At 39.9% G+C, this 22,720-nt stretch overlaps 1 protein-coding gene across 5 annotated transcripts in view; it reads left to right on the forward strand.

Moving 5' to 3' along the window:
* The window catches only part of fat3a (FAT atypical cadherin 3a), a 689,153-nt gene that overhangs the window by 177,865 nt on the left and 488,568 nt on the right, over window positions 1–22,720 (forward strand). For 4 of the 5 annotated variants that reach the window (XM_048598158.1, XM_048598163.1, XM_048598159.1 and 1 more), the window contains one exon: window positions 17,338–20,655. In XM_048598158.1, coding sequence (XP_048454115.1) covers window positions 17,338–20,655 — 3,318 coding nt within the window. Of the gene's footprint in view, window positions 1–7,986; window positions 8,040–17,337; window positions 20,656–22,720 lie in introns of those variants that run through there. The other variant, XM_048598162.1, reaches the window with a different exon arrangement.

Consider the following 22,720-nt stretch of genomic DNA (forward strand, 5'->3'; position numbering starts at 1 on the left):
TCCTATGATGCTGCTTGGCCTGCTGTGTTCATCCAGCCCTGCACCTTGTTGTCTCGGATTCTCCAGCATCTGCAGTTCCTACTATCTCTAAGGCAGATTACTACCTGAATGGCTGTAAATTGGGAGAGGGGAGTGTGCAGCAGGACCTGGGTGTCTTTGTGCACCAGTTACTGAAGGTAAACATGCAGGTGCAGCAGGCAGTCAAGAAGGTAAGTAGTATCTTGGCCTTCATTGCAAGAAGTTTTGAGTACAAGAGCAGGGATGTGTTGCCGTTGTGCAGGGCCTTGGTGAGACCACACTTGGAATATTCCGTGCAGTTTTGGTCTCCTTTTCTGAGGCAGGATGTTCTTGCTGTTGGGAGTGCAGCAAAGGTTAACAAGGCTGATTCTGGGGATGGCACTCTGATGAATGAGGAGAGCCTGACTAGGTTGGGATTGTTTTCGCTGGAGTTCAGATGAATGAGGGAGGATCTCAGACTTATCAACCCTGTCCAATTGTTAGAATTTTATGAAGGAAGGGTGTTCCCGATGGTGGGTGTGTCCAGAACCAGGGGTCACAGTTTGAAGATTTGGGGTAGACCATTTAGGACAAGAAATGTCTCATCTTCACCCAAAGAGTGGTGAGCTTGTGGAATTCATTACCACAGGAAGTAGTTGATGTCAAAACATTTAATGTGTTCAAGAGGTGACTAGATATAGCACTGGGGGTGATTGGGATCAAAGGTTATGGGGAGAAAGCAAGGTTAGTCTTTGAGTTGGACAATCAGTCGTGAGTGTGAAGAATGGTGGAGCAGGCTCAAAGGGCCTAATGGCTGCCTCCTGTTGTTATCTTCTATGTTTCCATGTAAAGGCTGCAGATTTCGACAGTGCCTTAAAAGAGAGCAGGTTCTCTTTAATTGGTGTCTCATGTTTGCCACAAGCTAAATTGAAAGCACTTTACTAAAGTTAGAGGTGTCATTGTGACCAGGCAAGTGATCCAGTATACTACATGAAAATACATTCATCTAAATGCCCCCTTTATGTATAAAAATTACACATGCTAGAATTTGCAGTTGCAAGTTACGCATGTTAGCCAACAAAGGTCAACAAACAAACTTATTCATTCCAAATCTTTTGATTCTAGTCACTCCCACTTCTCCAAGTCTCAAAATGCTTTGCATACAATATTTAAATCCAGCAGGTCATTTTATTGCAACTTGTTGTCTTTGTTTGAAGTTTTTTTACTACATTTTTTTTGATGGATTGTGGATTGGGTTGTGGATGACATGCTCGCCGAGCCGGTGGGTTTGGTTGCAAACGTTTCGTCACCCTGCTAGGTAACATCGTCAGTGTGCCTCCAGTGAAGTGTCGGTGTTCTGTCCCACTTGTTATTTATGAGCCTCTGTTTGCTGGAGTGGTATTACTTCCAGTTTTGCTTCTCAGTAGTTTGTACACAGGGTCTAATTCAATGTGCTTGTTGATGGAGTTCTGGTTGGAATACTAGGCCTCCAGGAATTCCCTGGCATGTCTGTGATTATGGATGTGTTGTCCCAGTTGAATTCATGCCCCTCGTTGACCTTGTGTAGTGAGACAAGTGAGAATTGGCCGTGTCTCTTGGTGGCTAGTTGGTGTACGTGTATCCATGTAGTCAATTTTCTTCTGGTTTGGCCTATGTAGTGTTCCTCACAGTCCTTGCTTGATATTTTGTATATTACCCCAGTTATGCTGGTTGTGGGTAGGGAATCCTTTACATTTCGTCAGTAGCTGTCGTAGGGTGGTTGTCTGTTTGTGGGCTACCCTGATACCTAGGGATCTGAGTAGTCTTGTGGTCATCTCTGAAATGCCCTTGATGTATGGTAGGATGATTTAGGGTTCCTGTTGTGGTCTGCCTCGGAGGTCATGGTGGATTGTGCTCTTCGGGTATCATTTCTTTTGAAGATTCCGTATAAATGCTTCTGTTCTGCTTTGTAGTTCTGGATTGCTGCAATGTGTTGTGGCTTGTTTTAAATAGTGTCCTGATGTACTCGGTTTGTGGGCATTGGGATGGTTGCTAATGTAATTGTGTATCTGGTCTGTATGTGTGGTCTTTCTATATACGCTAGTCTGGAGTTCCCCATTGTTTTTACATTCTATCATTATGTCCAAGAAGGGTAGTTGGTTGTTCTCTTCCTTCGTGAATTTCATCCTAGTAAGGATGTTGTTTTATGTATTGGTGGGCTTCTTCTAGTTTTGTGTTTAATAATCATGAAGGTGTTATCTGCATATCAGACCCAAAGTATGGGTTGTATGGTGGGGAGTGCTACCCATTCTAACCTTTGCATTACTCCTTCTGCAGTCAGCCCTGATATTGGGGATCCCATTGGTGGTTCGTTGATTTGTTTGTATATGCTGTTGTTAAAGGGGAGGTGGGTTGTGAGGCACGGATCTAGTAGTTTCATGGTAGTGTCCTTTGGTGTCCTGGGTTGCCTGCTTACTTGCTTCGTCCAGCAGTCACTACACTGACAATGAGGGACACAAATTCGACTGGGACAACACCTACATAATCACATCAGAGATAGTAGGAACTGCAGATGCAGGAGAATCTGAGATAACAGTGTAGAGCTGGATGAACACAGTAGGCCAAGCAGCATCAGAGGAGCAGGAAAGCTGACATTTCGGGCCTAGACCCTTCAGAAAAATTTCCTGCTCCTCTGATGCTGCTTGGTCTGCTGTGTTCATCCACCTCTACACCTTGTTACCTACATAATCGCACAAGCCAAACAGACACACCAGGGAATTCCTAGAGGCCTGTATTCCAACCGGAACTCCGTCAACAAACCTATTGAATTACACCCTGTGTATAACCACTGAGAAACAAAACAAAGTAATACTAACCACCCCAGAAAATTGAGGCATATAAATAACAAGTGAGAGAGAACACAGACGCTTCACCGGATGACTGTTACTGAGCAGGGTGACAAAATGTTTGCAACCAAACCCACTAGCTCGGCGAGCATGTCTACAGCCTCATTGTCTTTGTATTGCGGTTGATGCAAATGCAGCCTCACTGGCCTTCCAATAGAAGTGGGCTTAATCATGGGTATCACAGTACTTCAGCACCATCATTGTACGTACTTGTTTTGTTCTTATGAAAGCCATTTGTTATGTTCTCTAAGACCACTGCAGTTTAGCAGTAAGCATGCATATGAGATTCACACTCTGGCAAATTGGCAAAAGCTTTGCCGAATAGTTCACAATTTGAACAGAACGTTGCACATCTTTTGCATGTTTCTCTGCATCACCACTACTGCTCTCCATTGTCAGAATCTGGCCAAATTCCTCTACCATATGTGCATTATCTACTTTTCAAGTAAAGATGCTAGCGTTGGACTGGGATGGAAAAAATCAGAAGCCGCACACCAGGTTATAGTCCAATAGGTTTATTTAAAATCACATGCTTTCAAAGCGCTGCTCCTTTGTCAGGTGATGTGGAGGGAGGCGCACAGGCACAGAATATATAGGCAGAGAGATAATGGCAAGATAATTCCAGGTAATTGAGTGTCAATAGACAAGTACAAATAGTAGTGAGTAGTGTCAACAGGCTAAATAGCAAGTCTTTGCAGGTAATCAAGTGTCACATGATGTGAATAAAGTGTCAACTACTGAATAACAAGTGAAGGGATGACCTATGAACCGATAAAGGCATAGATAATTACACATGATCAAAAATGTGGTGCTAGAGACAAACCAAATGGCTGGAATAACATGAGTAGGAATCAGTCACATGATGGTCTAACCAAAGTAACAAGTGATCAAAAACTGTACAAGCTAAGGTAGAGAGATAATCACAGGTAATCAAGGTAATGTCAAAACAGAGCAGTAAGGAAGATTTTACAAACAAAATAGTGCGGTAGGGTTACATGTAGCACAACATGTACCCAAGATCACGGTCGAGGCTGTCCTCATTAGTACAGAAATAGGTTATCAGTTTCAGCTTGGCGATTCAGCGTTATCCTGTATCGAAGGCTGCCTTGAAGGATCCTTATTTGAAGATCAGAGGCTGAATGTCCTTAACCCCTGAAGTGTTCCCTGACTGGTGAGGTTTAATAGATTTTGCTTAACCTTCGCAATCTGGAACTCCATGTTTATTCTGCTATTTCATTGCCATTTTGTATGGGTAACGTTCTGTCATATAGTTTCAGTATTACCTTGTCATCTATTTTTGGATCACCATCTTGACAGAGGTCTGCAATGCTTGTTGTGTTCAAAGCATAGGTTCATAGGTCATCCCTTCACTTGTTCAGCTGTTGACACTTTACTCACCATGTGACACACTCGATTACTTGCAAATTCTATCTAATAAATCACGTGTACTTGAAGATTTTCTGTTATAGTCATCATTCTATTGAGAAATCATTTAATTTTAGACCTGATGGTGCCAGTCTGGTGCATGGTGTAGAGTAATTAATCAGAATCATCAACTTAGTCACTTCAGCAATCGTCTGTATAGGCTTACTATATTTCTTTCTGACCTGAGTGCTTGTTTTTAAAAAAAAATTGATTCAACTTTTTGCGGTTAGACGACTATATCCTCACGCTAGTTGTGCTTTTTTTTTGAGTTGGGCTGTATGCATTATTTGCATCCTGAGCTTGATCTTTCTGCTGGCTCTTCAAATATTTCTTTTTTTAACAATGATGTTCACCTGTGACTTGGAATGTGTCTCTGCATACTGTAAAAACCTTGTCTGTTATCCCATTAGTACACTATAGGGGATGACTGACAATCTGAGCTTCTGTGTGCGTATGTTTTGGTTTTCAGTACGTTTCTTGTCTCAGCAGATGTGCTCTCAACGGGATACCTAATGGGTAAATCCGTTGGAGGGTGTCTTTCAATGATCCAAACTCTCCAGATTTAAATGTCAATGTCATCACACATTGACCCATGTGTTTTCTTTCTCCCTGATCTGAGAACACTGTTCATAAATAACAATCTTTTGAGGGTTCAAAGTGTGTCTACAAAACAGTCAATCTTTCCTTGCTGGGTTTTCTGCTCCGTGCAGTACAGTTTGGAGCCCTGTTGCCCTAGCATAAATAAAATGATTGCTCCACTTATGCTCATTCCTTTTGTTCAATTCTGCAGTCATTTTATACCTTCACCACAGACAAGAAAAAGTTCAATTCTCTTTTTGTTTCTACAGTAGCTGGGAATAGACGATTCAAAGCCATTCTGACTCACTGAGCATTGAAAAATTACAAAATGCTGATCTTGTATCTTCTTAAAAAAGAATAGCTGGCCTTCAGCTCTATAAATTCACTCTCTCTCTCTTTCATGCTTCTAACATTGTCTTTCAAAGAACATACTTAATGGCTGCTGCAAACTAAATTGAAAGCATTTACACTATATAACTGTGGAAAATCATTTGATGCAAGTGTAATTGCAATTCTCCAAACAGGTGTTGGAATATGGAAGTAACCAGGAGCTGTTGGTTCCACTGCAGTCAACGTGCAAACATCTTGGTGTTTGCTGACTTCCATGATAACTGCATGCAAATAGGTGCATGTTTCAGTAGCAGGCCTAATTTTGTGCTGTTAATGCCACTTAAAGCTACCTGCCTGGCACAAGGGGTGTGCATTTGATGGGAACAGGTCATAGAAAAGAAACAAGGACATTGATTATGGCAGAGCAGAGAAGAAGCAATGCACCAAGATTTGGCATCTAGGGCATGGGACAAGTTTAATGCAGATGGCTGATCTCACGAGAGGAAGAAATTGTGCAGAAATTCTGTTGTCCAGGAGTAAGAAGCATGTGCATGCATTGCATTTGAATTCTGGAAGTGAAACAGGATTACTATTGTATTACATATAAAAATTATGTTTCAAAGTCTGTCGGCTACAAAATGCAGTGCAGGCTTCAAGTTGCAATTACACTTAATTGCCAGAAAATATATACATTATCTGGAAATTCTTGAGGGATTAGATGGAGAGAAACAGATCAGTATTTCCCTTGTGGCTTCAGGATGTCACTGTCATTGAATAGAAGTCTGAAACCTGCTCTTATGACAAAGTTGGCCAATTGCCCCAGTAAGGGTGCCAAGCTCTTGAAGCTAGGGAGTCAATAAGAAGTCCCCCTGCACTGGTGAAGCAGCTAGTTGTCTTTTGAGGTGTATGACCATATACCCCAAGATGGAGGAACCCTTTCTCAAACCTTAACTTTTTAAGGTAAAAGAGCAATAGCCTTAGCAGCCAGACCTTAAATGGGGGAAGGGAATCTCTTCCATCAGGTGGGCTGTTTGCTGGGTCAAAAGCCATGAAAACAGGTGATGGTCCTTGACCTGCAAGGAGTGCTGGATCCTCTTCTGGGAGATTGCACCTAGGTAGTTCCAGTAACACCTCAAGGGACCTGGATGACCAAGGGAAAATTCCAGTAGACATTGACTATAGTTGTTTGCAGTTGTTTGCAGTTGTTTAAAAAGTGAGTCCCAGTAGTTATGACTAAGATAATTGTTTGTCATTAAAACTTAGCTGGTTCATTTATCAGCCTAAGCCTGAATTTTAGATAACTGTTAAATAACATTTGCACCACAAGTGCCAGGTATGACCATCTCCAACAAGACAGAATTTAACCTTTGTCCCTTGACATACAATTGTATCATCACTCCATTCCACCACTTTCAATATCCTAAGGGTTCTCATTGACTTAAATCTGTACTGGACTGGCCATCCAAATACTGTGGCTGCAAGAGCAGGTCTGAGGCTTAGCATCTTGGTGAGTAACACCCTCCCTAACTCTCCAAAGCCTGTCCACCATCTACAAGGCACAAGTCAGGAGTGTGTTGGAATATTTCCCCTCTTGCATTCCAACAGTGCTAAAGAAGCTTGATACCATACAAGGCAAAATCACCTGCTTGGTAGGCACTGCATCTACAAATATTCACTTGCTCCACTGACGATACTCAGCAGGTGTAGGTACTATCTACAAGATGTACTGCAGAAATTTGAGAGTGCTCCTTATACATCACCTGCCAAAACTATGACCAGTACTATCTTAGAAGGAAAACCGCAGCGGATACATGGGATCACTACCATCTGCAAGTTCCCCTCCAAGCCACTCACCATCCAGACTTGGAAATATATTGCCTTTTCCAGTGTTGCTGGGTCAAAACATTGGAACTCCCTCCCTAATAGTGTTGTGGTGTCCCTATAGCAAATGGAGGGCTGCAGGTCAGGAAAGATGCCTCACCACCACCATCTCCAGGGTAACCTAGGAACAGGCAATAAATATTAGCCTAGCCAGTGATGCTGCATCTTGAGTGAATTAGAAGAGTTAGTGTTATTGTCCTAGACTGCTTCCACAATGTGTTATGGTTGTTAGAGTTCATAATCTCTGTTATTAAAATGATTATTGAAAGATTGGCTATCTGAGAGGTGATGACTACAAATAGTTGCTTTCGTAAATGGTTAAGAATGAGAGAGGATTTAAATGAGTTGAATGGGCTTCTATGTATGAATGTGTAATGGATACTTAGATATTTATTTGATTTCACCTCAGAATGGCTCTGAACATCTGCCCATGGTAAGTATGGGATGAGTTGCCTTGGAGGGTGCAAAGATGAAGTTTTCTAGATCAGTGTCATGAGTTGGTGCTGAGTTGTTACAGGCTACAAGGGATCCTGGGAGTAGGTGGCATGTCCTAGGTTGCCATGGAGGTTATGGAGGCTTTGAGTGCTTAGCTTGTTATGAATGAGGGTGGGGGCTAGTTGCCCTAATGCTCAACAGAACAACTTGCAGAATTCCCAGTGAAATTAAGCAGCCCATTTAACCAACTCAACTCAGACTTGGCAGTTCCTATGGCTGGCTTTGTGTGTGTGTGTGTGTGTGTGTGTGTGAGAGAGACAAGTTTCTCCTGAATCTGTCCTGCACTAGACTTCAAATGAAAATTTTGCCTTTTCGGGGCAATTATCCACTAGGCAAGTGAATCAAATTAAGAAATTTCATGACTCCAATTACAGATCTTGGTGAAAATCTCTCAATGCATCGAATAGCTCTTCTGTACTGAATCATGCTATGATCTTTTTCATAAAGGTAAGTTGTGTTTACCTATAGCTATGTTTGATAACATGGATGACTTGGCACGGTTTCAAAATGTATGTAGTTACAGCCAGTAATGAGTCCAACATGAACGCCAATCTTTCAAACAATGCCTGTATGTATTTGTTTTATTAACCTGTGTCATCAGTACTGCTGTTGTGCTGACACTTCTATTATAGCTTCAGCACTGCATCAACCCTGTACGGCTGCAATATAGACCTGTTTTGGCACAATCCCAGATCCAAGAACTGCAATGGGAATCTTGCCAATTGGTGACTTTAGCAGGAAAACTCATGAATTCATTCATACATGTGGTTGGTTGTAGCAGCACTGGCAACAATACTTCCAGATTTATACAAGCATGTTTTGGATAAACTAGTTTCTGAGGTTGCATATGATATGTCGGCAGAGTGTGTATAGACTTTGAATATATTGTAATAGTTTCTGTCCCTCCAGAAGGGTAGATGTGTTCTCTTCAATATATATAATACGTATAGATTTCAAACTGGAGTTTAAAATCTCATTGTAATTTAAAACTCTGCAGTTTATTCATTGTCTATCCACTGTTTTATGGAAATGTATGTTTTGACAAAATGCATACAGATTTAGTTTTGATCTGATTGCATAATTGTTAGTTTAGTCTAAATACATTCTTTCTTATTTAAACAATATTTTAAATGGTTGTTCAGGATGCACCAAAAACTCTGAAAACATTTCAAAAACTATTGCATGTACTGGTGCAGGGAAGGGAATGAGGACGGAGGAAGCTGGGTTTTGATTGCAGAGACATCAAATTTGAGGATTCCCCATCATTACTCCCTGATAATGATGGTCTCTGGCTTCTGCATATGTGAAGTCAAATCCAGAAATCCAAAACTGTTTGCTGCAATTCTACAGTTCTTTATGGGTCACAATATTAAAATTACCTTTAATCAGTTAAAATTAATTGAATGAATAAGAACTGACCATTTTTGCTATTCATCTCACAATAAAGGTGTTTGAGTCGCATGTTGTTGAATGAGGTGTAACTGAGATTTTAGTGCTCATAATTACTCATAAACAAAACCACCGGTCCTGAAACACAACTTCGTAAGTGTTAAATTTCTCAAATTCTTTCAACTATTTCCAAAGATTTTTCCCCTATTTCCAACTTCTACATGAATCCCACATATCCAACCCAATCACACATTTCACTCTCCCTGTGAAATCTAAGTGAACAATAACCTATATATTTTAGTTCTTCAATTGCTGTCCGAGTATGTCAGTGTTTGGCTGTTTTGATGACACACTATTGCTGGAAATAAACCCTTGACCTGGTAGCAAATTCAAACAAACATTGAGAAAAGGGAAATTCAAGCAACCCAACTGGTTAAATCTGTGTTGTATCATTAGCATCAGAAATAAGTTGTTTAAGTACTGATTGATTGATTGTAAAATCTGGCTAGTGGTGAACTAAGATGGCCTGAGAAACCTCCCTTATTTGTAACCATTTTGTGGTCTGCTTTAAACTATACTTCCTTTCTGCAGTTTTGTCACTTACTTCCCTGGTCGTCTGTTGAAGGAAACCAAACTTTTCAGAATACTGTGCAAACAGTAAATGATACGTTAGGGTTAATTATTTTTACTACACATCTTAATTGAATTAAAAATGTTTAAAATACTTCCAACAGTACCATTATAGCTTTCTATTTTGCAGGAAAATGAACCTTTAATTGCTGCTATGCATACGTTTTTTAATGGACCAATGCTAGGTGTTCTAGTTTGAGGGGAAAATAAAACAACCTGCTATTAACATTGACATGTCCACTTAGCAATATTCATAAACACTTAAAATGGACATTGATAGTTGATCAGTAAGCAAACTTACATTGCCAGCATTGTTTTCAACTATATTTCAGTTACTTTATAAAACTTGACATGATACCAAAAGAGGAATGTGTGCTTCAGTTACATTAAATTAAATAACAATATCCCAGTATATTTGCCAGTTGAAATATTTAACACTTTTTAAAGTATGTGTATTTCAGCAAAACGCATAACCTACTTAACTTATGAATATCGAAATAGGATATAAGCTAAATGTGGACTCTCTAACAAGTGTTTAAATCACCTGAATTTGATATGTGATGAAAGTTGCATGTAAAATTCAGAACTGTGAAAGTTAATAAGCAATTTGAGCCTTTAATTTTGAATATTTTCAGTTCCCAATTTGAATACAGCATTCAGGGTTCTGTTTTGAATAAAATAAAATATCCTTTGACAATGTATTTACAGTATAGTGGTAGACTTTTTCCTGTAAAACTGGTCTTTTAACTTAACCAATACTTGCAACATGGAGTTCTATTGAAAAAGAAACTCCAATAATTACTCTAATTGTAATTCCATTGGCTTGAATTTTGCAGATGATAGTGTATTGTCAGGGTTTGCCCCAACCTCCAAAGGAAACTGCCAAAAAGATTGTACACCTTCTGGTGCTGATTTTCTCTTTTTCCAATAGCTGTTTTTTCTTTACCACTGTCAAGGGGAAACTCCAAGTGCTTTGTATTAGTAATGTCATCAAGCAAAGATAACCAATCACATCGCTATATTCTCTCAAGGAATCGGGAAGTTAAAACTGTTGAAATGTCCAATTTTTAAACTTGTATGTTTTACAGGTAGGGAGAAATTATTGGGGCATGTGTATGGGTTTAAGGTAGAAGCTAATGCTATAAAGCTTGAAGAGAATCTCAAGTATGTTAGATCTCATCAAAAATAAGTTATTTTCAACAAATATAACTAGAATTAAGTTTATTGTTGCATGGACTCCTGTATAGAGATACTAGGGTACAAAGTAGAAAAATAAAGAAATAGGTTAAAATTTGAACATTACAATCCATCTTAGTATAAAATAGGGGAAAAAAAAAACAAGGAATTGCAGTCCTCCTTTAGCCGTAGGCCTGCAGATGCTCCATGCTGGTCTTACCCGCACTGGGTTCAATGTTCCCCCATGTGAATCAGAATCAGAACCACCACCACCCCCCCTCTGCCATGCTGGGCACTGACTCCTTCATGATGCCATCTTGCCGACTGCTAGAGTTCACCCTGGCTTACCAGCCACTTTGCAGATTTCCAGAATCCTGATCTGGAACAACACCGAGACCCCAAGATGCTTCCACACTCCAAACCTCCAAGAAACCATGGCAGCAGTGCACCAGCTGCCTTGTGCCAGAGTTCCACTCCGGGCCCTCAACCACTGCCGTAGCTACTGCCTCCATGACCAAATCCCTCCAGAAGGTAAAGTGGAACCAAAATAAAAGTCCTTAGGGCGGCTCAGTGGTTAGCACTGCTGCCTCACAGAGCCAAGGACCTGGGTTTAATTCCAGCCTTGGGCGACTGTGTGGAGTTTGTATGTTCTCCCGTGTCTGTGTGGGTTTCCCCTGGGTGTGCTGGTTTCCTCCCATGGTCCAAAGATGTACAAGTTAGATGGATTGGCCATGCTAAATTGCCCATAGTGTCCATGGATGTGTGTGTTAGATGACTAGCCATGGGAAATACAGGGATAGATGAGGGGTATGAGTCTGGGTGGGATCCTCTTCAGAGAGTAGGTGTGGATTTGTTGGGCCAAATGGCCTGTTCCCACGCTGTAGGGAATTCTACGATTCTATGAAAAGAAGAAAAGCAGTCAGAATGGATGAGGCCTGGCTCAAGAGCCCTACTACCATCTTGAAAGTTGGGGGGGTGGTGGAGGTGAGAAGGAATGCTCATTTAAGTTGAATTTTGATTAGCAGGCCTATCTACGTTGTCTGGGATTTTGATCCACTCCTTTCTAAGAAGCTTTAAGGCTACTAACCCCTCTCGTTGTCTTGCCTCACGTAGTCCTTATGCTCTGTTTGTCCCATGCCAACTCCATAGCCACTTGTTTTGCTATCCTTAATGGTGAGACCCCATGAGCCACTTTGGGATAGGGGAAAAAAAAAACCATGAAATACTCTTGGAAACGTACTTTTTTTAGAAAAAGAAATCCACCTATTCATGAAATCCATCCAATACTTATCCCTCCAGTGGTTAAGCTAGTATAAAAATAAATGTGCAGGGCTGGATGAACACAGCAGGCCAAGCAGCATCATAGGAGCAGAGAGGCTGACGTTTCGGGCCTAGACCCTGCACCTTGTTGTCTCGGATTCTCCAGCATCTGCAGTTCCTACTATCTCTCATAAAAATAAATGTGTTTTGATCTAACAGCTACATCAAAAATGGCTAATTCTTTAACCTCTTCAAACTGTGAATTCAGAAATTTTGCTGAGAAGTGTTTTTAAACCCCACCAAACAATCGTATGACTAATTGCCACCTTTGAAAAATGTCAATAAATAATTCTATTAATACCATTTCCGTTGTTTTCATTGTTTTATCTTTCTTGGTCCTGGTGGCAAGTCATTTGAAGCAGTCCAATAGTGCTTTTCACTGACCACTTAAGCCTGTTTATTTTTTTAAATTGAAGAGCAGATGATTTAACAATTTCCGATAATAACACATTATTGCATCAGCTTAAGACTTTGCTATGGATTGTGTTCCTTTGCACAAACAAATGCAGTCTGTTTTAATTCAGCTGTAAGTTCAAATGGCCCTGCTGATGTAAATTCGTCTCTCACTTCTGGCTGCTAGCAAACTTGTGATGTAGACTGCAATTTGTATTTTTAATAAAAATTGTTTGTATTTTGAAGTAGCGACATGGGTTTCTGTTTGCCTGAAGGAGTTAATTATTGTGTTTTTTTTTGTAACATGGTGATTTTAACAAAAATAGTTTGAGAGTTTTCAGAACTCATGAGTTTTTATTTGCCTTGTGATGGCTTATGATCCAGCCAGGTAAACAAGTGAGGACTGTTAGAAAGCTCGGGACTTGTTTGTTTCTGTATTGTTAAAACAAAAGTCGCAACATTACGAGCTTAGTTTCGATTAGAGACCACGTCATTAAAATCACACTGAAACACACTATGATCTTATCAAGCCAAACTGGAAGAGGCTGGTAGGGAGGAGGCAAGTCCTTGGCTTTTCCGCATCCAAGTTCTTGATATTTAAAGATCCTCTGCAAAGACTGGCCCATATATTCATTGCAGCACAGAGGCAATTTGGCAGTCAGAGTCAATGCTAGCTTGCTGTAGAGCAATTCAATTAGATCAATCTTCATAGTCCTCCGAGTCCATTTTGGTCAAGTGCACATGCAATATCTTTAATTAAAATTATTCATTGGGCTAGAGTTAAAGTGACCCATCATAAAGGGCATGGCAGCTGAGTCCACATCTTTTTGGAAGAAGCCCCAGTGGTGAGATCTGTATCCCTAATTTAAGTTCAAGGGTAACTGCTTGTGGGATGTTGATTCATTTGAGCCAGTTGACACCATCTCTGGGCTGATCACAATTTAGAGGTGGCTAAGGAATAAAATGGGAGGTTGTATGGGTCTCTTGAGCCCTTGGAAAATTGGTCATTAAAATGTCAATTTTGCTAGCAGCCTTCCATTGCTAGAGGTGGAGATACCCGTCTATCAGACTATCTTGACCTTAATCATATATTTCCTGTAACCCTCACCCCCCACCTCCCCCACCAAACTCTGCAACCACCACCACAATCAGCACTACCACTCATTTTCAGTCATTTTCACTGGAGTCCCTAAACAAACCTGAGCCTCTGGGTTCATTTCTACTAGCGGCTACTGTAGTAGTAAACTTCTTCCTCTGGCTGGCAGGACTTCCCCCTGCCTGGAATGTCAATCATGGGAAGGCCTGAAGGCATCTAATTTGTGTCTGAATGTCATTTGATTCAATTAGGTTTCCCACTGAACTAATGGGCTTCCCAAATCCTTCGTCCACTTTTATAGGCAGTGTGTTCCAGGTCACGAAGGACCTGCTTGCTACATTTAAAAGTAGTTCCATCCAAATTTCCACCTTTTCTCTTTTTTTTTTCTTTTTTTTTCCCTCAAAGTCTTAAATATGTCTTCACTGGTCTTTGTGCTATCAGGTAATGGGGATGGCTTTGCATTGCCTACCTTAATCTAAACCTGTCGTATTCTTGTGCACGTGTATTAACTCCTGTCTCTGCTCAAGCACATCTTGCAGCTTTGTTTCAATAGGAAAAAGGATTTAATCTACATTCTAGTAAATTTCACCCACCAGCTGAAGGCCCCTCACACGCATTCTAAAGTGTAGTGACCAGAAATGATTGTAATACCCTAGGTGTGGACTGTAGGCTTCAGGTTCAGTATAATTTCCCTACTTTATACTGAACACTGTAATTTTATAAAAGAGATTCCATTTCCTTTTATAAATTCCTTTGTGTGTCTTGGCACCTTCATAGACATGTTAGATGAACCCACTGATTCCTTTTGTTCTTGCAAACCTTTAGACTGCCATTTTAAGTTTGTTTTTCTCAATTCTGCCAATACAAAGCGCATCACTTCTCATTTAAGACCATGGGATGTGGGAGCCAATGAACTTATCAAGTCTGCTGTACCATTCAATGAGATCACGGCTGATCTGACCATCTATATCTCCATTTTCATGGTTTATCCCCATAACTCTTCATTGCTTTAATGATTAGAAATCTGCTTTCGATAGCCCCCTGCAGTAAAGAATTCAACAGATTCACTACCCTCAAATGTTTCCATAGCTCTTTCTGAAATGGGCTACTCCATACTAAGATTGTCCTTTTGGTCCTACCCTACACTACAGTAGGAAGCAACCACTCTGCATCTACCCTACAAGCCCCTAAGAATCTTTTATGTTTGTCAGGTCTCCTCTGATTCTCCTAAACTTACTGAGTACAGACCTAACCTTTTCATCCTGTCCTGTATAAGAAAATCGCTCCATACCCTGGATCAACCTACTGAACCTTCTCTGAACTGCTTCCAGTGCCAGGTCTCTCTTTTTTAGATAAAGGGACCAAAACTCTTCACAGCATTCCAGCTTTGGCTTGACCAGTGCCTTGTATGATCTAAGCAAAATCCTCTGTTTCAAAAGGAATGGAATATAAAAAGGCCAACATTACATTTGCATTCCCTGATACCTACTGAATTTAGTATACTGGCTTTTTTTGATTCTTGCATTAAGGCTCCCGCATCCCTCTGCTGTACCTTTCTGCAGTATTTCCCCATTTAAGTATAATTTAAACATTTATTTCTCTATTAAATTCCATTTGCTTGCCAATTTTGCTAAACTATTTATATTCTGTTGTGATCAATTGATGTCTGCCCCACCTCTACAACTGGAGATTTTGGTAAAGTTTGAAATTTTACTTGTATTTTTGTATGCAAATATCCAAAGTTCTGTATAAGTAACAAGGTACAATTCTAGCACCAATGCTTAAGGAACATCACTGTCGATCACCCTAGAGTTTGAAAATCAACTAATTGCAATTCAATACTTCCTGTCCTTAAGTCGATATTTTTATCCCAGGTGTCCTTGTATTTGCACTTCCAAGAGCCTGAATTTTGTTAACCAGGTTTTTGTGGTACATTTTCAAAGCCTTTCTCAAGATCCATACAAACAATTGAATTTGTATTCTTTTCATCAAATGTTTTTTGTTTACTTCAGTAAGTTGAGCACAATAACTCTTACAAATCCTGTCTGTCTGTAACTATTTCTCTCTCTCTCTCTCTCTCTCTCTCTCTCTCTCTCTCTCTCTCTCCACACTCTTTCCCCCCCCCCCCCACCTCACATCTGTTCTGATGACTGCCTTCTATAGAGGGCCTCGAGTGTCCATTGTTTCTTGTCAACTGTGGATCCCCTCTAGCATCCTTGACAGGGCCTTTAGCTGTGTCTGACCCATCTCCCAGAATTCTGTCCTCATCCCTTCTCTTACCTCCCACAACAATAATAACGTCCCCCGGTCCTCCCTTACTACCCCATTAGTTTCTGCATCCAAAGAATCATGAGCTGCCATTTCCAACACCTAACAAGGTGCCACGACCAGGCACACACTTCCCTCTGTCCCTTGTCAGCATTCCACAGGGACCATTACCACTGGGACATCCTGGTCCACTCTGACTCTATTCCTAACAGCAACCCCCCACACCTCCTATGGCGCCTTCCCATGCATTCGAAGAAAGGTAATGGCTGCCGTTTACCACCTCCTTTCTTGCCATTCATAGGCCCAGGCTTACCTTCTAGGTGAAGCAGCAGTTTATCTGCACTTCATTTAACCAAATCTACTGTATTTGCTGCTACTTCTGTGGTCTCCTGCTTTGGGAAATAAAGTGCAGACTGGGTGACTGCTTTTCAGAACATCTTCATTCTGTATGTAAAAATTACCTCAAGCTTCCAGTTTCCTGCCAGTTCAACAGGTGTTCCCAAGTCAACATTTTTATCACAGGCTTGCTGCAATAACAAGTGTAAGCTACTCAGTGTAAGCTTGAAGAACAATATCTCATTTTTACCCCTTGGGGACCCTGCAGCCTCCAGGACGTGCATTGAATGCAATAACTTGAGAACCTGATTTGCATCAGTGTTTTTACCCACCTTCCTTACCCACCCCTGTCATGACCGTAGGTTGCTTTTAGTACAACCAACCCATTGTCACCCACTCTGTCCTGTTATTACATTAAATGGGTTGCTTTCAACACAGCTTGCTCGTTCTTTCCTACATTCAGCTGTCATTATCACTTTTTTTTTCAGTTTCTCCTGTTGTGGCCTGTAATCAAAAATACCCTCATTTGCCTACCTCTTTCATATCTCTCATTACTCCTGCTCCCCACCCACCCACTTCAGCATAAATATCACTTTTCTTAGCAACTTCACCAGAATCCATTTCAGCTGAACCTGAAATGATAACCCTGCTTTCACTCCACGGATGCTGCCAGACCTGACCTGGATTTCACCAGCATCCTCTGTTCTTTGTTTTATAAGCTTTTTAAAGTACCTGTTGATGTTTTTCTGATTATTGTTTCAGAAACCTTGCCACTGATGTTAAACTGACCAAACCGCAGTTGCTAGACTTATACCCTCTTTTGAGCTGAGTCCCATGAGTTTAGTTGTGCATGTGCTAACTTCAGAGATTGCTGTCAGTTTCAAAGGACCACAAACATAATAGTAGCAGTTTTGCTGTTTACACCACAGAATTGAGGCTACTGTGTTTAGTGGATCCACTGTAGTTCATCTTGTGATTAAAATATCTTTAAACCATTTTGAAGATTGTTGATTAAATCTTGCAATCAATAGTAATCAATTTAAAGTTCTGGGTAGGAATGTATTTTTTTAAGACTATAGTTTACTTGTGTGCATTACCCTAATTCATAACTTTTTTCTTTTATTGTCTCAATATTAGAATGGAAGAATGATGGAATGGATCTAAATATGGGCTGTGGGGCTGGCATGCCACTTTCCTTCCTCTGCCTTGCCCTCCTGCTGTTCCAGCTCTACAGCTTTAATTGCAAGGGTCACCAGTTTCAAGAACGAGCTTTGCCTGCAACCTTCCAGTTTACACATTTTCTATATAATGCCACTATTTACGAGAACTCTGCTGCAAGGACTTATGCCAACAGTAAAGTTAAAATGGGGATAAGCTTGACTGATCCATCATGGGACATTAAATACAGAATTATTTCTGGAGATGAAGACAGCTTCTTCAAAGTAGAAGAAGTTTCACTAGGGGATTTCTGTTTCCTAAGGATAAGGACTAAGGGAGGTAATTCTGCCATACTGAATAGGGAGGTTCAGAACCACTATTCACTTGTTGTGAAAGCTGCCATTAAAGGGGAAGCTCTGGAGGCGTGGACAAAAGTAAATATTCAAGTTTTGGATATGAATGATTTGCGGCCTTTATTTTCTCCAACAACGTATTCTGTAACAATTCCTGAAAACACACCATTGAGAACAAGTATTGCTCAGGTGACAGCAACTGATGCAGATATAGGATCAAATGGAGAATTTTATTACTATTTTAAAGATAGAGTTGACATTTTTGCTGTACATCCAACTAGTGGTATTGTTTCTGTCAGTGGCAAACTGAACTATGATGAGAGAAGCCAATATGACCTAGAGGTTTTAGCAGTGGATCGTGGAATGAAACTTTATGGAAACAATGGAGTAAGCAGTACAGCAAAGCTAGTCATTCATATTGATAGGTTTAATGAACATGCCCCAACATTAAGCGTAGTGTCACATGTTCCTTCCTTGATGGACATTGATCCTATCTATGCAATTATCACCACAGATGACCTGGATGATGGAATTAATGGTGAAATTGAATCAGTATCTATTGTGGCGGGTGATCCTTTAGAACAGTTCCATCTTGTTAGAACTGGGTTAGGAAGCAGGGAATATTGGATAAAGTTAGCAAAGACAGTGAATTGGGAAGACATCCCTTATGGCTATAATCTTACTCTTCAAGCAAAAGATAAGGGAACTCCTCAAAAATTCTCTGCAGTGAAAATTGTACATATTAAAAATCTGGAGGAAAATGAAAACCAAGTATCCTTTGCAGAGGATGCCTATGAAGTGAAAGTGAATGAATTTGCTCCCCCTGGAGTAGTAGTTGTTGCTGTTAAGCTAAAGCCTGAACCACAGAATGTGAAATATAATCTTGGTGAAACTGAAGATGCTCAGTATTTCTCCATTAATCCTCATACTGGCCTGGTCACCACGACACAGCATATACGCATCCTTGAGAGAGAGTATTTCATATTGGAGGTGATGAGCAATGTCAGTGAAATGAAAGTTCAAGTTGTGATAAAAGTAGAAGATGCCAATGATCATACACCAGAATTTCATCAACTATCATACGAGACATCAATCAATGAGAGCATGCCTATTGGTAGCAGTGTTTTAGTTGTTACTGCGACTGATAATGATCAAGGAGAAAATGGATATGTGACATACAGCATTCGCAGCCTGAACCCATTACCTTTTGTAATAAACCAGTTTACAGGTATCATCAGCACAAGTGAACTGCTGGATTTTGAGTCTTCACCTCGGAGTTATAGGTTTTTTGTTCGGGCGTCAGATTGGGGTTCACCTTATCGACGTGAGAATGAAGTAAATGTAACTGTAAATGTGGAAAATGTGAATGACAATAAGCCCCTCTTTGAAAAAGTGGACTGCCGAGGAGTGATTTCCCATGAGTTTCCTGTTGGGGAACAAATAACTACAGTCTCAGCTATTGATGTTGATGAACTGGAATTGGTAAAATATAGGATAGTCTCTGGCAATGAACTTGGATTCTTTGACCTAAATTCTGACTCCGGTGTGCTTTTCCTGTCAAAAACATTGGACAGTGCAAATCCAAAAGATGGCCGCTTTACACTTCAGATAACAGCTACGGATGGAGAGAATATTGCTGATCCTATGTTTCTTAATATTTCATTGGTAGATGGTAAGCCAACTACGAAGGACTATTCGTGCAGAGAAACTGGAGTTGCGAAGAGACTAGCTGAAAAATTGCTCAAAATGGTAAAAGTAAACAATAAGCCAAAAATGGAGGACTTATTCCTCGATCTCTATTCAATTAACAGGCAGTCGCCACAGTTTGATAAATCATTTCCTTCTGAAGTAGCCATTAAGGAAGATCTTCCCATTGGCAGTACTATTGTTAAGATCCCAGCCTCTGATGCAGATAGTAGCTTCAATGGCAAAGTTGTATACACCATCTCTGATGGCAATGTTGATAGTTGTTTTAATATTGAAATGGAAACAGGATGGCTAACAGTTCTGATGCCAATGGATCGTGAATTAACTGATAAATACATTCTTAACATCACTATTTATGATTTGGGGTCTCCTCCAAACTCTGCCTGGAGACTGATGACGATTCATATTCAGGATGCTAATGATAACAAGCCTCGTTTTTTGCTGGAAAGTTACTCCGTTAGCATTCCAGAGGATACAGTTATTGGTACAGAAATAGTTCAGATTGAGGCTACGGATGAAGATTTGGCTTGCAACAGTGAAATAATTTACACACTATTAACACACACACCCCAGTTTGCTATTAATGCCTCAACTGGCATTGTTTATGTCACTGAGTTGCTTGATCGGGAATTGATTGCTAACTGTACTCTGAAAGTAGAAGCCCGTGACCAAGCTGACTCTGGTCCTCAACTATATTCTGTGGTAGATCTGGAGATCATTTTTGTGGATGTTAATGATAATGCTCCCCATTTTGTTCCTTCAAGTTATTTTGTTAGGGTGCTTGAAGATATGCCTGTCAGTGCTGTGGTAACATGGCTTGAAGCTCATGATCCTGACCTCGGTTTAGGTGGTCAAGTGCGCTATTCTTTGGTGAATGATTATAATGGGAAGTTTGAAATTGACCGAATCAATGGAGCTGTACGTCTTTCAAAAGAGCTGGACTTCGAAAAACAGCAATTCTACAATCTGACAATTCGTGTTAAAGATAAAGGCCGGCCCATATCATTGTCCTCAGCATCTTTTATAGAAATTGAAGTAGTTGATGTGAATGAAAATCTTTATGCACCACAGTTTTCGGAATTTGCTACAATGGCATCTGTGAAGGAAAATGCACCAGTTGGGACAAGTGTTCTGCAAGTGACAGCAAAAGATGGTGATGATGGAAGGGATGGACAGATTCGGTACTCTATCCGGGATGGCAGTGGTCTTGGTCGTTTCACTGTAAATGAGAACACAGGTAGGACCATGCTGAAAGCATGAAAATCTTTTATTTACATTGCATGGCGTGACATTTTAAAAAGTATTGCTAATTCATTTAAGTATCTGAACTGCTGCAAAATACTAAATCTTATACAGCAAAAGATAGTAGTATTCATACCTTTTGCTGTGTAGAAATTATTTAAACGAATCAAAATTTCAAATAATTGTTTCTGGGTGAAAAATAGAGTATAATCTTGCAGATAATACGGTGAACATTTGTCCATGTTTACTGAGCTGGGTTCTTACACTTGATTCTTTAAAATTTGCTTGGTGTTAGTGGATATTTGTTCACCTTTTAAGGTGTTAGTGTAATTTACTGTATTCAGTAATTGTTCACCACTGGTTCATAATTGATACAGTGCATGTTTCCTTAAATTCTGATTTGGGACAGTTGTATAATTTGTAACTACTCTATTTTGAACATTGCATTTGAAATGCATATTTAACACACGAAAAGGGACCCAAGCTATAAGGATTGTATTGGTGTCCCCAAATTCCATGAAGACTTTTGATATGGCATAGTAGGTTAAGAAAGGCCAATAATGCACAATTGAAGTGTATGTTGTAGACTGAGTGCTACATACGTTCAATTTTAGTAATCATTTCAATAGCATTTGTATTAATATTAATTCTTAATAACTCTAGGTCAACATTAAAATTGTGAAAAGATGCTAAGTATGTTGTGCCACACCTGTCAAGTTTTATGAATAAATTTGAAACTCCAAAAATACTACATATAACAATTTTGATGTGATCAGCCAGTTATTTGTTTGTTTTTATTTTAGAAACGAGTTGCTTCGTTGTGAAGCTAAGTTCTGCTATGCAGTATGCTCATGATGTTCATAAATTTTTGAATAATGCATATTGGCTAGTTATGAATTCCTAGTAGCATTTTATTGAAAGTAAAGAGTCTGTTTGGATTTCTTCCTGTTTTTATGCACTTAAATACTGAACAATCACTCTGCCTGAGATGAAAAGCAGCATATTAAATTATCATGACCTACACTTTGCACAACAGTAAATAAAAAAAAAAAAAAAGGTCAGTTATTCTGCTGTGGAGCTGGAGGAACACAGCAGGTCAGGAAGCATTCGAGGAGTAGGAAAGCTGACGTTTCTGAAGAAGGGCCCCCACCCAAAACGTCAGCTTTCCTGCTCCGCTGCTGCCTGACCAGCTGTGTTCCTCCAACTCCACACTGTTATCTCTGACTCTAGTATCGACAATTCTTACTATCTATTATTCTGCTGATTGCCTTGTGGCCCAATGCTTAATGCAGTTTTTCAACAAATAATATCCCAGTTGGATTAATCAGAAGGAGCGCCAAAATCAAAATTGTTATGCTGAGTTCATCGATAATTCCAGGATTCATGCTGAGCTTTGTTTCTTAACCTAATCTTTTGTTAAAAAATTTGAGACTTTAGAAATTTGGAGTTTTTTAATTCGATGATCATTTATTCTAAGCCAGATCCTACGTTGTAACTAATGACGAGTGGTCATAAATATTTTGTTTGTCTTTATAGTCCTTTGGTGTTGCAGAGCACGAGTATTGTTGAGAAAAGACACATTGAAGCTTTTTGTCTTGCACCTAATATGACAATTTGCGAGAAAACCAACATTTACGTTGTTTGAGAGAAGAGTGCTGATTGGTAGGTGATGTCATAGAGAGTCCTCTTGCCAAGCAATCCGTATTCTCCTCTCTCGTAGTGTAAGTGTTGTTTTCCCTTACTTGGATATTTGTAGATGGTACTGATGAATGCGAAAAGTAGAAGTTTGAAAATGTATTTTTCAAAAATACTCAACTTGTTTTCAGTTGCTTTCAGAGCTTACCATAGAAATATATGAGCATTCAAAAATTTACGCGAGCAGTAATGTAAATTACAATGTTTGTCACTATAAACTACAGCTTTAATGTTGATAAAAGTCATGCATTTTGAGGTTATTTACTCCCTGAAAGTTGGACAGGATGTGGAAGAACATTTGAATCTCAGAATATGGAGCAATTCCAGAGACAATATTGAAAATTAGTTGGTGGAAGAAAATTAAT

This window comes from Rhincodon typus, chromosome 6, assembly GCF_021869965.1.
Source record: "Rhincodon typus isolate 14 chromosome 6, sRhiTyp1.1, whole genome shotgun sequence".
In the NCBI taxonomy this organism is placed as follows: Eukaryota; Metazoa; Chordata; class Chondrichthyes; order Orectolobiformes; family Rhincodontidae; genus Rhincodon; species Rhincodon typus.